Source organism: Oncorhynchus gorbuscha, linkage group LG01, assembly GCF_021184085.1.
Source record: "Oncorhynchus gorbuscha isolate QuinsamMale2020 ecotype Even-year linkage group LG01, OgorEven_v1.0, whole genome shotgun sequence".
Classification (NCBI taxonomy): domain Eukaryota; kingdom Metazoa; phylum Chordata; class Actinopteri; order Salmoniformes; family Salmonidae; genus Oncorhynchus; species Oncorhynchus gorbuscha.
In genome coordinates, this window is record NC_060173.1 from 78897188 (window position 1) to 78912334 (window position 15147).

Sequence of the window (15147 nt, forward strand, 5' to 3'; positions counted from 1 at the left end):
TGTGGTGTGCTTACCACTGCGCGTTTCTTGCCAATAGTGTGGGACTGCGCCCGCAATTTGGTGTGTTCCTGATGCCCCCACACCATCGTCAATATAACTCCGGGAAAGCAGTGGCCGACAGGCGGGGGCAAAGAACACTATTGATTTCTTGCTATTGTTAGCTAGCTAGCTAGCTACTTATCCCACCTTCTGTGTACTGGAGTACTAGTTAGCTAGCTAACTAGCTAGCACCCAATGTCTTTCACTGATGCCTGCCGAACACCTGTCCTTGCCGTCGTTAACAGAACTACGGGAAAAGTGCTCTACAGGCGGGGGCCAAGGACACTGTCTACCATTGTCCCTAGCTAGCTACCAGGTTTGCCCCCCCCCCCGCCTCTTCTTCTCTTGGGTCTGTCTGCGGTTCGAATATTAAGCAACCTGCATACACATTGTTTGGAGTACAATAGACCAACATACAGTACCTTCAGGAAGTATTCAATCCCCTTTACTTTTTCCACATTTATTAGGTTACAGCCTTATTGGAAAATGTATTAAATTTTTCCCCTCATCAATCTACACACAATACAGGGTGTTAGACATTTTTGCTAACTTATTAAAAATAAAAAACAGAAATATTACATTTACATAAGTATTCAGACCCTTTACTCAGTACTTTGTTCTTCTCTGCAGATCCTCTCAAGTTCTGTCAGGTTGGATGGGGAGCATTGCTGCACAGCTATTTTCAGGTCACTCCAGAGATGTTCTTTAGGGTTCAAGTCTGGGTTCTGGCTGGACCACTCAAGGACATTCAGAGACTTGTCCTGAAGCCACACCTGCGTTGTCTTGGCTGGGTGCTTAGGGTCGTTGTCCTGTTGGAAGGTGAACCTTCACCCCAGTCTGAGGTCCTGAGCGCACGGGAGCAGGTTTTCATAAATGATCTCTCTGCACTTTGCTCCATTCATCTTTGCCTCGATCTGGACTAGTCTCCCCGTCCCTGTCGTTTAAAAACACCCCCACAGCATGATGCTTCCACCACCATGCTTCACCATAGGGATGGTGCCAAATTTCCTCCAGATGTGATGCTTGTCATTTAGGCCAAAGAGTTGAATCTTGGTTTTATCAGACCACATAATCTTGTTTCTCATGGTCTGAGAGTCTTTAGGTGCCTTTTGGCAAACTCCAAGTGGGCTGTCATGTGCCTTTTACTGAGGAGTGCCTTCCATCTGGCCACTCTACCATAAAGGCCTGCTTGGTGGAGTGCTGCAGAGATGGTTGTCCTTCTGGAAGGTTCTCCCATCTCCACAGAGGAACTATAGAGCCCTTCAGAGTGACCATCGGGTTCTTGGTCACCTTCCTGACCAAGGCCCTTCTCCCCCGATTGCTCATTTTGGCCGGGCGGTCAGCTCTAGGAAGAATGTTGGTGGTTCCAAACTTCTTCCATTTAAGAATGATGGAGTCCACTGTGTTCTTGGAGACCCTTCCCCAGATCTGTGCCTCGACACAATCCTGTCTCGTAGCTCTACAGACAATTCCTTCGACCTCATGGCATTGTTTTTGCTCTGACATGCACTGTCAACTGTGGGACCTTATACAGACAGGTGTGTGCCTTTCCAAATCATGTCCAGTCAATTGAATTTACCACAGGTTGACTCCAACCATGTTGTAGAAACATCTCAAGTATGATCAATGGGAACAGGATGCACCGGAGCTCAATTTCGAGTCTCATAGCGAAGGGTCTGAATAGTTATGTATATAAGGTATTTCTGTTATTTACTTTGAATAAATGTACACAATTTTCTTCAAACCTGTTTTCACTTTGTCACTCTGGGTTATTGTATGTAGATTGCTGAGGATAGTTTTGTATTTAATCCATTTTAGCATAAGGCTGTAATGTAACCAAGTGTGGAAAAAGTCAAGGGGTCTGAATACTTTCCGAAGTCACTGCAGCTACTGTAGTAGGTAAAAGCTGTGTGCTGGAAAACCTTGGTAGAGCATGGGTGGGGTAGGCAATGTGGTGTTCATGTGAATTTTCTTTCTTTTTAGGCTTCAATGTTTTTAGTTTTCACTTAAAACATTGTTTTTTTGTTTTTAATTTAGATTATGGTTGTTTGATGATTAATGTTCTAGTTTCTTATTGTGTCAATAATTCAAGATTCGGAGACAAAGTACTGCTCTAAATTACCCTTAATTTTGTGAATTTTATTTTGTATCTGAGGGTCTAGTAGTAGGGAGACAGAGTTAGCCTATAAAAGCTTAGCAGAAGAAAATTCATATTCTGACAGAGAAGCAGAGCTCTACTACACTCTCCTTGATATGGAAGCTCTTCACATATAATTAAACATGCAAATGGTTTCATGCATTTTTTTATTTTTATTTAAATGATATACACTGAGTGTACAAAACATTAGCTATGATCCCTTATTGATGTCACTTGTTAAATCCACTTCAATCAGTGTAAATGAAGGGAAGGAGATAGGTTGAAGAAGCATTTTTAAGCCTTGAGACAATTGAGACATGGGTTGTTGTACAGTATGTGTGCCATTCAGAGGATGCAACTCAATACTAGGCCTACACTGCATTGTGTGTTACATAATAGTCATGCTGCATGGCACAGCTACACTATAAGCCACTTATAGCCTTAGAGTCATACGCTGATTCCTCCGAGCAGGTATTCCCAAACTGGCGTATGAGTACCCCCAGGGATACGCGTAATGCAGTCGGGGGGTACACCAAATAAAAATGTAATTCACATTTTTAAACAGTCCATTTATATTTTCCAACGGGGCTATACATTTGGGTAAGGTTTTTTCTCGCATGAGTAGCCTCGTTTCACTGCCAAAAATAAAATTAAACCATCTAGTTTTCAGTGACATAACAACAATGTCAAATACAGGTAGCCTCGTCAAATAATTAACATCCAATCACATTAACCGTTACTCTCTCACAGGAATTTCACTAACGGTCCGAAAATTGCTAAATGGTTAAAAAAAATGTAAGGCCCGCGTCCATAGAGACACATACCAGCTCTACTGGTAGTACTGCTACTACCAGCAGTACGACACCTGCACCTGTCGACAACACAAGTTGTTCTGCTTCCACGAGCACATCCAATGCTAGCATCAGTAATTCTACATGTGTTGTTAGCCCAGCTAGCATGGACACTGACAGTTGTGAATCTGATGCAGCCAGAAGAGCTACTGCCCCCTTTACCCGGGAAAGCACCGAACAACAGACAGGGACGTTGGACCATCGAAGAGGTGCAAATATGATGAGAACTATATTGATTTGTGGTTCACTTATATTGGAAGTAATGCCTTTCCTCAGCCACGGTGTGTTATATGTGCAAAAATATTATCTCACAAGTCTATGAAACCTTCCCTCTTTCACAAACATTTAGAAACAAAACATGCCAATTTGGAAAATAAGCCACAGGAGTTTTTTGAGCGAGAATTAAGACAACTTTTGAGTAGTAAGACATGTATAAAAGCAACAGATACCATTAAGAAGAATGGGCTAGAAGCGTCTTATATGGTGAGCTACCGAGTGGCTAGGACAGGCAGGCCCCATACTATTGTGGAGGACTTAATTCTTCCTGCTGCCGTGGATATGGCTGGGACAATACTGGGGGTAAAGGCCAAAAAACTATACAGACAATGCCTTCATCAAACAACACTGTTTCATGATACATCAGTGACATGGCAGGAGATGCTTTGAAACAATTACTGCTTCGTATACAAGCCAGTGAATTCTATGCGTTACAGCTGGATGAGTCAACAGATGTGGCGGGCTTGGCACAGCTCCTGGTATATGTCTGTTACGTTTATGGGGGGTCAATTAAGGAAGACACCTTCTGCAAACCACTGGAAACCAGGACAACAGGAGAGGATATTTTTAATGTACTGGACACCTTTGTGATATCAAATGAACTTTGTTAGTCAATATGTGTTGGTATCTGTACTGATGGCGCAAAAACGAGAGACAAGCTTAAAGTTTTCTTTACTGACCATCATTTTCACTTGTCTGACCGCTTGCATGATGATGAGTTTCTCACACGATGTAACGATCCTCTTCCTGTGAATGACTGGACCAAGGCACAGCATGAGACGTGTTCATGATATTTATTTAAAAACAGAACAAAAAACAACAAAGAGGAAAACTAACAGTTCTGTAAGGAAACTAACAATACAGAAAACAACTACCCACAAAACCCATGTGGGCAAGAGCTACCTAAGTATGGTTCCCAATCAGAGACAATGATAGACAGCCGGTCCCTGATTGAGAACCATACCCGGCCAAAAACAAAGAAATACAAATACATAGAAAAAATAACATAGAATGCTCACCCTAGTCACACCCTGGCCTAACCAAAATAGGGAATAAAATCCTCTCTATGGCCAGGGCGTGACACACGACTGGTCTATCTGGGTGATGTTTTTTCTTTCCTGAATGATCTGAATCTAGGATTACTATATTGAATGTGCGGGACAAAATTGAGGCTATGATTAAGAAGTTGGAGCTCTTATCTGTCTGCATTAACAAGGACAACACACAGGTCTTTCCATCATCGTATGATTTTTTAGTGTGATAATGAACTCAAGCTTATGGACAATGTCAAATGTGATATAGCGAAGCACCTGAGTGTGTTGGGTGTGCAATTACGCAGGTGCTTTCCCGAAACGGATGACACAAACAACTGGATTCGTTATCCCTATCATGCCCTGCCTCCAGTCCACTTACCTATATTTGAACAAGAGAGCCTCATTGAAATTGCAACAAGCGGTTCTGTGAAAATCGAATTTAATCAGAAGCCACTGCCAGATTTCTGGATTGGGCTGCGCTCAGAGTATCCTGCCTTGGCAAATCGTGCTGCTAAGACACTGATGCCCTTTGCAACCACGTACCTATGTGAGAGTGGATTCTCGGCCCTCACTAGCTAAAGGCACAGAGTGTGGGAAAATTATTTAAGACCGACTCTCTCCAATACAACCAAATTGCAGAGTTTTGTGCATTCTTTCAAGCACACCCTTCTAATTAGCCTGTGGTGAGTTATTAACAATTTTCGATAAACAAATCATGTTTTAAATGAATAATGGTTAAATAAAGAGCAACATTATGGATTATTATTATATTATTATTTGTGGCCTGTGTCATTAAAGTTCTTTGTCACTTCCCACACCCCGGGTTGTGACACAAACTCACACTCATTCTTATGTTTAATAAATGTATCATGTAGTGTGTGTGTGTGGCAGGCTTACAATGATGTAAAAAAAATCAACATTTGAGAGTGTGCTGACCCTGGCGCTAGAGGATTACAGCAGCTGGAGGTTGAGTGTTTGAAGGGGTGCGGGTCTATAAAAAGTTTGGGACCACTGAGGATCTCTCCACAGGTAGGATGAATGCGCTAATGCTTACAGACAGATATGGGTTGAGGCTAAAGCCAAATAGTAGGAGTCTGTGGAGCATACATAGATAGGCCTAATCTACAGTACAGACAGAAACCACTTGATCCTAGCTGTGTGTGCCTGTGTTCTGGTGGGAGGGACTACACAATAGAATATCAATGCAGTGTAAAGAGACTTATTTTCAGAGGTTAGGACGCTTCCCTCTTGTGTGTGTGCATGTGTGAGTGTCTGTGTATGCGTTTTGTGTGTGGCTTGTTAAATCTTGGTGTAATCTGTTTGTAATGCCTTCTTATCTGTAAAGACCACAGATTGAGGCGATTTGATCAACTCGTAAGTCAACTACTCTCTGCCACAATCTGCTCATCCCCCAGTAATGCCATCATTAGTCAAATATGGCATGGAAAGCAAGCGTAGATAGTTGAACATTTGCCCATGTCTCACCATGGATTCCTTACTGTGGTTTTGTAGCCTGTTGTCCTGTATACACGTTAGGCTATTGTGGCCTACAGCGATAGGCTTTTACTTCAAATGAAGCGACATGAAACGTGTATTTTGCTCTGTCCTTTGAAATGCAGTGGGACACTGTGGAGCTTTTTGTGAGATGAAGGCTCATTTAAATGAGGCTGCAGCAGATGTAAAGCTTCTGAATGCTCATAACTGCCAGCTGGAGGTCTCAGCTGTGTATTAACATAGTCCTCAATGGCCCATGTTGATACAGAGAGTACAGGGCCGAGCAGGAGCGGTGCGTGGGTAAAATCACCGGGGAAGCCAAGACAGAAAAAAAAGATGGCGCTGTTTGCGCTGTAACCTGTTAGTTCATTATGCCTTTCCACCGTGATATATACGCCAAAGGCAGAGGCAATAAGAAGACACAGTGGCAGAATAAATTCAACCACACTTTTGTTTCATCACAGCAACCTCTGTCTGGTGAAGTCCACTAAGCATATTGCATGTAACAAACAGCACTGCCAAGCAAGTTAATGTTTCCGACATTTTCGGACTACTAAACAACTATTGATTTAGAACCACGGAGACTTACCGCAAGTCGAAAGAACAGGAGCTGCCTCCGCTATTCCAGCACCATTTCAACTTCAACATTTCAACATCATCTAATCACTGCTGCTTAGTCTAATACAGTGGCACCTAAAATATACCAAAAACGATTTAGTCCAGTCAACGTCAGCTAAATATGATGTGGCTGCCCATGGTTCTGATTTCTCTGTGTGTTTGTGTATGTGCGTGCAGTGCAAGTAGAACAAACACGTTGATTCATCCTACATGCAGAGAAATGCCAATGTCATCCACCTATTTTTCAAGTTTACGAAACGGTCTTTGACTCTGTCATACAGTACGCACTTTTAGTTTTTGTTAGGCCTTTTTGTTTTCCTAGGCTACCTGGCTAAAATGCTTGCTCGCTAGCCTAAATACCTTTCGTCTGCAACGATTAGCCAGCTGGTAAACATTAGCCTACGATATCTAGCTACATATTGAACTTCCATCAGGGGCACAATATATGAATTCATAGTTGGATCAGAATCTCAGTTTATAATCATTGGCTAGTACGGAGAGTTAAGTACAACCACAAGTCCAAATACCTATCTCCATCCATGGCTAATTTAGGAAAGGGATCATTTTAGCTAGCTAGCCACCAGAGGACAACAACACAACGAAATGCAAAAATTCAAGTTTTGTCTGACAATTATGTTTCATCTTTGATGTGCTGTGATTTGGTGTGAAGCCAAATCCAGCCTGGCATCCGTTGACACTTTTATTTGGTGCGCCAGGACCATTCACAGATGAGCTCAGTTTCACTTAGACCAAATGCTCGATGGATTTCCTTGCAACAATGTCATGCTCTTTTTGACCAGACAGCGTCAGATCGATGGGCTAGACATACAGAGACAGAGGGGCGCTGTTTCGCTCGCTCGGATGCTTTCTCCGGTGAAACACATTCAGCCTCTTGCGAATTGAAGGAAAATTATGAAACACAGAGAGAGGAAAGATAAAATAATCTATGTTTTTTGTTTTTTTCTTGGTAAATGTTTTGGGGAAGACTGGCTTCCTTTGGCAGCCATGAATTCATACCAAGAGGGGGAGAGGGTCAAACACAGACACATAACACTACAATCCAAATTATTCTATTGACATCAACAGGTGACAGTAGTTGGCAATGAACTGCATCTTGAATTGAATTGCATTGACACACTAAAATGAACCTTGTAGTGTTTAGGATTTGGCTTTTGTGGCTGGTTCCACCATGTCTAGTTTTAAGACCGTTCTTCTGTCTTCTGTGTCTCTGTAGAAATATCGTCAGTGCATGGCTGGACTGCTTGCCCCACCCTATGGAGTTATGGAAAGTGGTGGACGTAGCACTGACAGTGAGTACAAGAACTACAGTGACATCCGTAATGTTCACCTACCGTACAATGCTCCGTACTGGCCTACCTCTCGCCTTTAATATGAAATATATCAGCAGTCTTAAAGTCAAGTCTAAGAACAGCCAGGTATCTTCCCCTCAGATAAGGTTTTGAAGTGAAATGACTAATGATGTTTTTCCTGAAGGCTAAAACACACACACACACACTTCTGACTGTACAAATCTCCCTTGGGGACTGTCCGATAATATTATGTAACTCACCCCTCAAGGAGATTCTAGTCGACACATACCGTATCTACATTCAACATAGCATCGAGGTTATGTATTGACATCTGTCTAAGTATATTTGTGAACATGCACCAATTGTTGCAGATAAACAAGTGCTGATGTACAGTATGGGATTTATTTTGTCTTGCGTGGGCTTTAAATTCAGACTTCCTTTTTTTTAGGAATGACAACAAGTGTCATTTTTCTATTTTCTTATTCAGGAATGTCTGACAAAGAGAACATAAGCAACAACTCTTTTGGATCCATCTCTAAACATCTGAATAAGGTACGGTCGTCTCTCCTGAACACAGAACGGAGACTTCATCGTCATATATCATAATGATTTAGTTTCACCATCAAACATTGTCCACTATCATCATCATCCAAACAGCACTGTATGATGTGGCACTAAGCATGTAATCTTGGCAGCCCAGAGACAATATCTAGCGTAAACAACCAGCTACTCATCCGTGTACGAGAGATTAGTGACCACTTTATGTCAAGTGAGTATCATCCAGATTGAACACTGTTGTGAATGGCAGAGTGACAGTGGGTGGTAAAGTGCTTGCTGCTGACGTGGATCCTGATCGAACAACATCCTCTGCAGTTGCCAGAAGCTCAAAATAAGTCTGGAATGTGGAGTTTGTTTAAACTTTGACTAAATATAAACAGGGCTGCTGCTAAGACCTCGCTTCCGTTGGTGTGCATCACGTCCTTCATAGTTCCCGTTCCACCTTCTTAACCCCGTTGGGACTTCCTTACCTCCATCCATATAACATGGTGCTACTCTGGAGGGGATTTCACTATTTATTGCTGCTTGGACTTTGTTCTTTTCAGACCAGCCAAAACATGTGCACTATAAATAACTACAAGGACAGTATAATTGAGTGTCTTTTTATTATTTATTTGCAAACTCCCCTTCAGTTGTATTGTCTGCAAATTGCTGGCAAAACTCGAAGGCTCTACATCAGGGGTGTCAAACATACGGCCCGCGGGCCGGAACCGGCCCCCAAGGTGGTTCGATCAGGCCCGCAGGATAATTTGAAAGTGGAAAAAATGCATAAAAGACATGGAATTAATATTTTTAATTCGCTGCAATTCATGGATTATCCGCTAAGGGGCGCACTCTTTCCATCAGAGTAGAAGACAAGCCGCATCACTGAGACAGACTGAAAACAGCAGACGGTATCAATGCGCCATCTGCTGCTTGTTACGACGTTGTTAATACCTTGGTCTCTACCTCTCCGCTACACCATCATTAGCCAAAATGTCGTTATCCAAACGGAGAAAAGTAGATAAGGAGTGTAGAATTTTCAAAGAAAAATGGACCACGTCCTATTTATTTACAGAGATGCACGGAAAACCTTTGTGCTTGGTGTGTTTGCAACAAGTTTCGGTATTGAAGGAATATAATATTCGACGCCACTACGAGACTCATCACAGCGAAAAATATGACGGCTTGCAAGGACAACTGAGAAGAGATAAGATTAACGAATTGCTGGCGGGTCTGAGGAAACAGCAGTCAACTTTCATCCAGAGCCGAGAAGTCAGTGAAGCAGCGGTAAAAGCCAGCTACCTAATTGCTAGCGAAATAGCATTAGCATCAAAGCCATATTCCGACGGTGACTTTGTTAAACGATGCATGATGAAGGCGGCTGAACTTGTATGTCCCGAGAAGCGACAAGCTTTTGCCAATATTAGCCTGACGAGGAATACTATAGCAGAGAGGATTTCGGAACTATCGACAGATTTAGACAGTCAATTGAAACAGAGAGTCAAGTCATTTATTGCATTTTCCGTGGCAATTGACGAGAGCACTGACATCACAGACGTGGCCCAACTGGCCATATTTATTCGAGGAGTTGATGAGACATTGACTGTTACTGAAGAGTTTCTTGAGTTGGTGCCAATGATGGACACCACAACAGCCGAGGAGCTCTGTCGTTGCTGCATTGGACAGAGTTGGAGTGGACTGGTCCCGCGCTGTCAGCCTGGCTACAGACGGCGCGCCATCCATGGTCGGAAAGAAAGCAGGTGCCGCGACAAAGTTCAAAGACAAAGTACAAGCCCTTAATGGAGGAGATCGTTTCTGGACATTTCACTGTATTTTGCACCAGGAGGCATTGTGTTGCAAGTCGCTGAAAATGGACCACGTCATGGAGGTGGTTGTTCGCACTGTAAATTTCATCCGGTCCAGAGGTCTGAACCATCGTCAGTTTGACAAACTTCTCAGCGACAGCAACATTACCCACAGCCTGCCATACCACACTGAAGTGAGATGGTTAAGCCGAGGCGCTGTGCTGAGGCATTTCTTTGATCTACGAGACGAAATCGTACAGTTCATGGAGAAAAAAGGAAAACCGGTGTTGGAATTACAATCTCAGGAATGGCTACGGGACCTTGCATTCTTGGTTGATATTACTGAACACTTGAACAATCTGAACAAAATGTTGCAAGGCCGCAAAAAAGTTGTCACACAGTTTTCTGACAACATACATGCATTTAAGTTGAAGCTGACTTTGTGGGAGATGCAACTGGCAAATGGCAACCCTGCTCATTTCCCCTGTCTGAGAGATGTGTGTGTGACCAGACCTGATGCGGACATGAAACGGTACAAAGACAAAATTGCAGGACTACTGCGGGAGTTTGAGAAACGTTTTCAGGTATTTGGTGAACTTGAGACAGAATTTTCAGTTTTTCGCTCACCTTTCACAGTTAAAGCTTCTGATCTGCCGGTCGAAATTCAGCTAGAGATAATTGATTTGCAGTGTGATGCAGATTTGAAGGGCAAATTTGCCTCTGTAGGTCTGGACAGATTTTATCAGTATCTACTACCAGGTTACCCCAAATTAACAGCCCTGGCTGCTAAAATTTTGTGCATGTTTGGGACAACCTACCTTTGTGAACAAATTTTCTCAGTGATGAATATCAATAAAACAAAAATGCGTTCAAGGCTCACAAACAAGCACTTAAATGACATTCTGAAAGTGACAGCTAGTCAGGACATGACACCTGGTGTTGATGCACTTGTACAGGCCAAAAGATGCCAAGTTTCAGGTACAAATACAAGTCCAGACTAGACTAACACCTTTAAAATGCTGCCTTAGATACTGTTTGCATTGAAAGAATACAGCTCTGTGAAGATGAATCCTTACTGTGGTGATTTAAAAAATGTGCACTTTAATGTTAGTCAGCAGCTTCAAAACAAAAGTTGTGTGATGGAATTCTACTGTTCATACAACTCCATAAATTTTCAGTATGTATTGTATGTGTATGTATGTTTCATGTATGAAGTTTACAGATTTGAACACTTTCTTCATTACACATTTAAAATCACTCTCCTTAGTTTGTAAGGTGTATGCAGGGATTACATTTAGATTTTATATGCGTATGTGTAAGTGGTTTAAAAATTCCTTTCTTTAAAAGTCTCATTTAATCTTAAAGTGCATTACTATATTTTTCAGTACCAATTAAAGTTTTGTGCCTTTGTACAATCAGTGGGATCAGTTGCAATGCATATTTGTGAATGATAAAAGTAAATTGCACATTTGTCTAAGGAAATATGAGGTGTTTCATGAAATGTTTTGTAAAAGGATAGTTCCTTAAATTTCAATATTTTCCTAATGTTCTTGTGCTTCTTTACACCAAAACAAAGGAAAGACATGTTATTTTGGTTATTTATAGCAGAGTATGGTATAATTTTAATGGTCCGGCCCACTTGACATCTCCCTAGGCCGTATGTGGCCCACGATGCGAAATGAGTTTGACACCCCTGCTCTACATATTCCAGTCACAGAAGAAAAAAGAAGTGCGGCGACACTGTTTTTGTTGTGTAATTCATACCTCCAGTTAAAGCTAAGTGCATCCATCTACAGGAATCCGTGGACCAGTGAACCCAAACCCTACAGGCACAGAATGCATACATTCCCACAGTAATACATGATTTAAGGGAACCCAGAGTCCTCGCTGACGTGTACGGTACGTGCACATGCTGTAGCTTATGCATTCTTCACGAGTCCAAATGATCAGTGATGCATATTAGAAAGATCTTGAAGCGTCACCTACAGTATATGGACCTCCTTTGAACGGCATCCTTGTGTTCGTCCTCGGCTGGCGCCATTTCATGGCCGCCATAAGACGCTGCGGGAGAAAAGAGCAGCGCTCAGCAGCATTTGAATCAAGATGTTAAAGGGGGTTGTGGCGTTAGTGCATTTCACCCTCATCGTAGGGTGAAAGAGTTGATGATGAATTTGTAGGGTGGTTAAGCATCTATGTAACTGTTGGTCATGGCTGTGAGAGTAATGATGTTCGAAAAGAGGTTATGTAGAGGTTGAACAGCAGTCATTATGTCCGCTCTGTGGTGCATGGTGTGCTGGTTTAGTGCCTAGTCTCTGTTTGATCATTCTCTGCTCTTGATGTTTTTACCTCATGAATACCACATCCCATACAGGACTAGTTCAAGGTGGTTTCTGTGCTGTGGATCCAAGGGTTCGGGATGTAAGCACCAACACCTGCTTGTGAATCTCGTAAATAACTGCCCATTTAAACTTCTTCAGGATTGGTGGGTCCCCTGCGGGACGTTGAGCTAACGTAGGCTAATGCGATTAGCATGAGGTTGTAAGTAACACAAACATTTCCCAGGACATAGACATATCTGATATTTGCAGAAAGTTTAAATTTTTGTTAATCTAACTGCCAATGTCCAATTTACAGTAAGTAATACAGTGAAATAATACCATGCTATTGTTTGAGGAGAGTGCACAGTTTTGAACATGAAAAGTTATTAATAAACTATTTAAGCACATTTGGGCAAACTTTTGAACAGAAATATTATGGTTCATTGGATCAGTCTAAAACTTTGCACATACACTGCTGCCATCTAGTGGCCAGAATCTAAATTGGGCTGGGCTGAAATAATACATGATGGCCTTTCTTTTGCATTTCAAACATGATGGTACAAAACAAATACAAAAGAACGGTTGTTTTTTTCTTTGTATTATCGTTTACCACATTCCTTTCACATTTCCACAAACTTCAAAGTGTTTCCTTTCAAATGGTACCAATCATATGCATATCCCTGCTTCAGGGCCTGAGTTACAGGCAGTTAGATTTGGGTATGTAATTTTAGGTGAAAATGGAAAAAAAGGGTCCAATCCTGAAGGGCCCTGTTGATAGTGGAGGTTGTTAGGGGTAACGAATACCTCTACAAAACATATAATATCTGTCATCATTGAAAAACATAGGGAGGGAACTGTGACCATTCACTACAGTCTGTATCATGTCATAACATTGCTCATTTCCATATCATGCCTGTACTTTATTTTGTGCTTTTGTTTTCCAATCCATGATGTTTCCTTGTGTGTTTTTTTTCAGTCATTGTCATGTCATTTTATTTTTCAGAAGTCATTAATTGAAAGCCCAGCCAAACTCCGTCCTAAACCCATTTCTCAGGTAGTAAAGACATCAGTAAAGGCCAACTCCTCTGTTTCTATTGTAAAGCTCTGCCTCTACTCCATCCTTCTATTCTCTCCCAACAGGTCCCATCTGAGAAGATCCTGCGAGCAGGGAAGGTTCTCCGTGATGCCATCCTCTCCAGAGCTCCCCACATGATCCGAGACAGGAAGTACCACCTGAAGACATACAGGTGGGTTGTAGTATCTCATGTACAGTACCATGTACATGCTACTCTCATGTCAAAGAAATTGTACATCTGTGTGTGCGTGTATTTTTTATGTCAGATTTTTTGCTGTATCAAAACAAATGTTATTTGCCGAATACAACAGGTGTAGTAGACCTTACAGTGAAATGCTTACTTACAAGCCCTTCTCCAACAATGCAGTTTTAAGAAAAATAAGTGTTAAAGTATTTACTCAAATAAACTGAAGTAAAAAAACATTTTTTTAAACACAAGAAAATAGAAAAATAACAAATAATTAAATAGCAACAATAAAATAACAGTAATGAGGCTATATACAGGGGTACCGGTACAGAGTCAATGTGTGGGGGCACAGGTTAGTCGAGGTAATTGCAAACAGTCCGGGTAGCCATTTGATTGGCTGTTCAGGAGATTTATGGCTTCGGGGTAGAAGCTGTTAAGAAGCCTTTTCGACATAGACTTGGTGCTCTGGTACTGCTTGCCGTGCGGTAGCAGAGATAACAGTTTATGACTAGGGTGGCTGGAGTCTTTGTCAATTGTCAGGGCCTTCCGCTGACACCGCCTGGTATAGAGGTCCTGGATGGCAGGAAGCTTGGCCCCAGTGATGTACTGGGCCGTACGCACTACCCTCTGTAGTGCATTGCGGTCGGAGGCCGAGCAGTTGCCATACCAGGCGGTGATGCAACCAGTCATGATGCTCTCGATGGTGTAGATGTCAAACTTTTTGAGGGTCTGAGGACCCATTCCAAATCTTTTTTGTCTACCGAGGTGGAATAGGCATTGTCGCGCCCTCTTCACTACTGTCTTGGTGTGTTTGGACCATGATAGTTCGATGGTGATGTGGACACCAAGGAACTTGAAGCTCTCAACTGGCTCCCATACAGCCCCATCAATGAGAATGGGGGCGTGCTCGGCCCTCCTTTTCCTGTAGTCCACAATCATCTTCGTGGTCTTGATCACGTTGAGGAGAGGTTGTTATCCTGGCACCACACTGCCAGGTCTCAGACCTCCTGCCTATAGGCTGCCTCATCGTTGTCGGTGATCAGGCCTACCACTGTTGTGTCGTTGGCAAACTTAATGATGGTGTTGGAGTCATGCTTGGCCATGCAGTCATGAGTGAACAGGGAGTACAGGAGGGGACTGACCACGCACCCCTGAGGTGCCCCCTGTGTTGAGGATCAGTGTGGCAGATGGGTTGTTACCTACCCTAACAACTGGGGGCGGCCCGTCAGGAAGTCCAAGATCCAGTTGAAGAGGGAGGAGTTTGTCCCAGGGTCCTTAGCTTGGTGATGAGCTTAGAGGGCACTATTGTATTGAACGCTGAGCTGTAGTCAATGAATAGCATTCTCACGTAGGTGTTCCTTCTGTCCAGGTGGGAGAGGGCAGTGTGGACTGCAATAAAGATTGCATCATCTGTGGATCTGCTGGGGCGATATGCGAATTGGAGTGGGTCTGGGATAATGGTG

General features: G+C 42.6%; 1 protein-coding gene across 10 annotated transcripts in view; it reads left to right on the forward strand.

The window, feature by feature from the left end:
• Positions 1–15147, forward strand: part of rapgef4a (Rap guanine nucleotide exchange factor 4a) — a 53220-nt gene that overhangs the window by 23448 nt on the left and 14625 nt on the right. For 9 of the 10 annotated variants that reach the window (XR_006840280.1, XM_046361433.1, XM_046361501.1 and 6 more), the window contains 4 exons: positions 7684–7759; positions 8247–8311; positions 13426–13476; positions 13563–13669. Coding sequence is in view for 9 of the 10 variants with exons in the window: in XM_046361433.1 (XP_046217389.1) it covers positions 7684–7759; positions 8247–8311; positions 13426–13476; positions 13563–13669 (299 nt within the window). In the remaining variant the exon portion in view is untranslated. The remainder of the gene's footprint in view (positions 1–7683; positions 7760–8246; positions 8312–13425; positions 13477–13562; positions 13670–15147) is intronic. The other variant, XM_046361448.1, reaches the window with a different exon arrangement.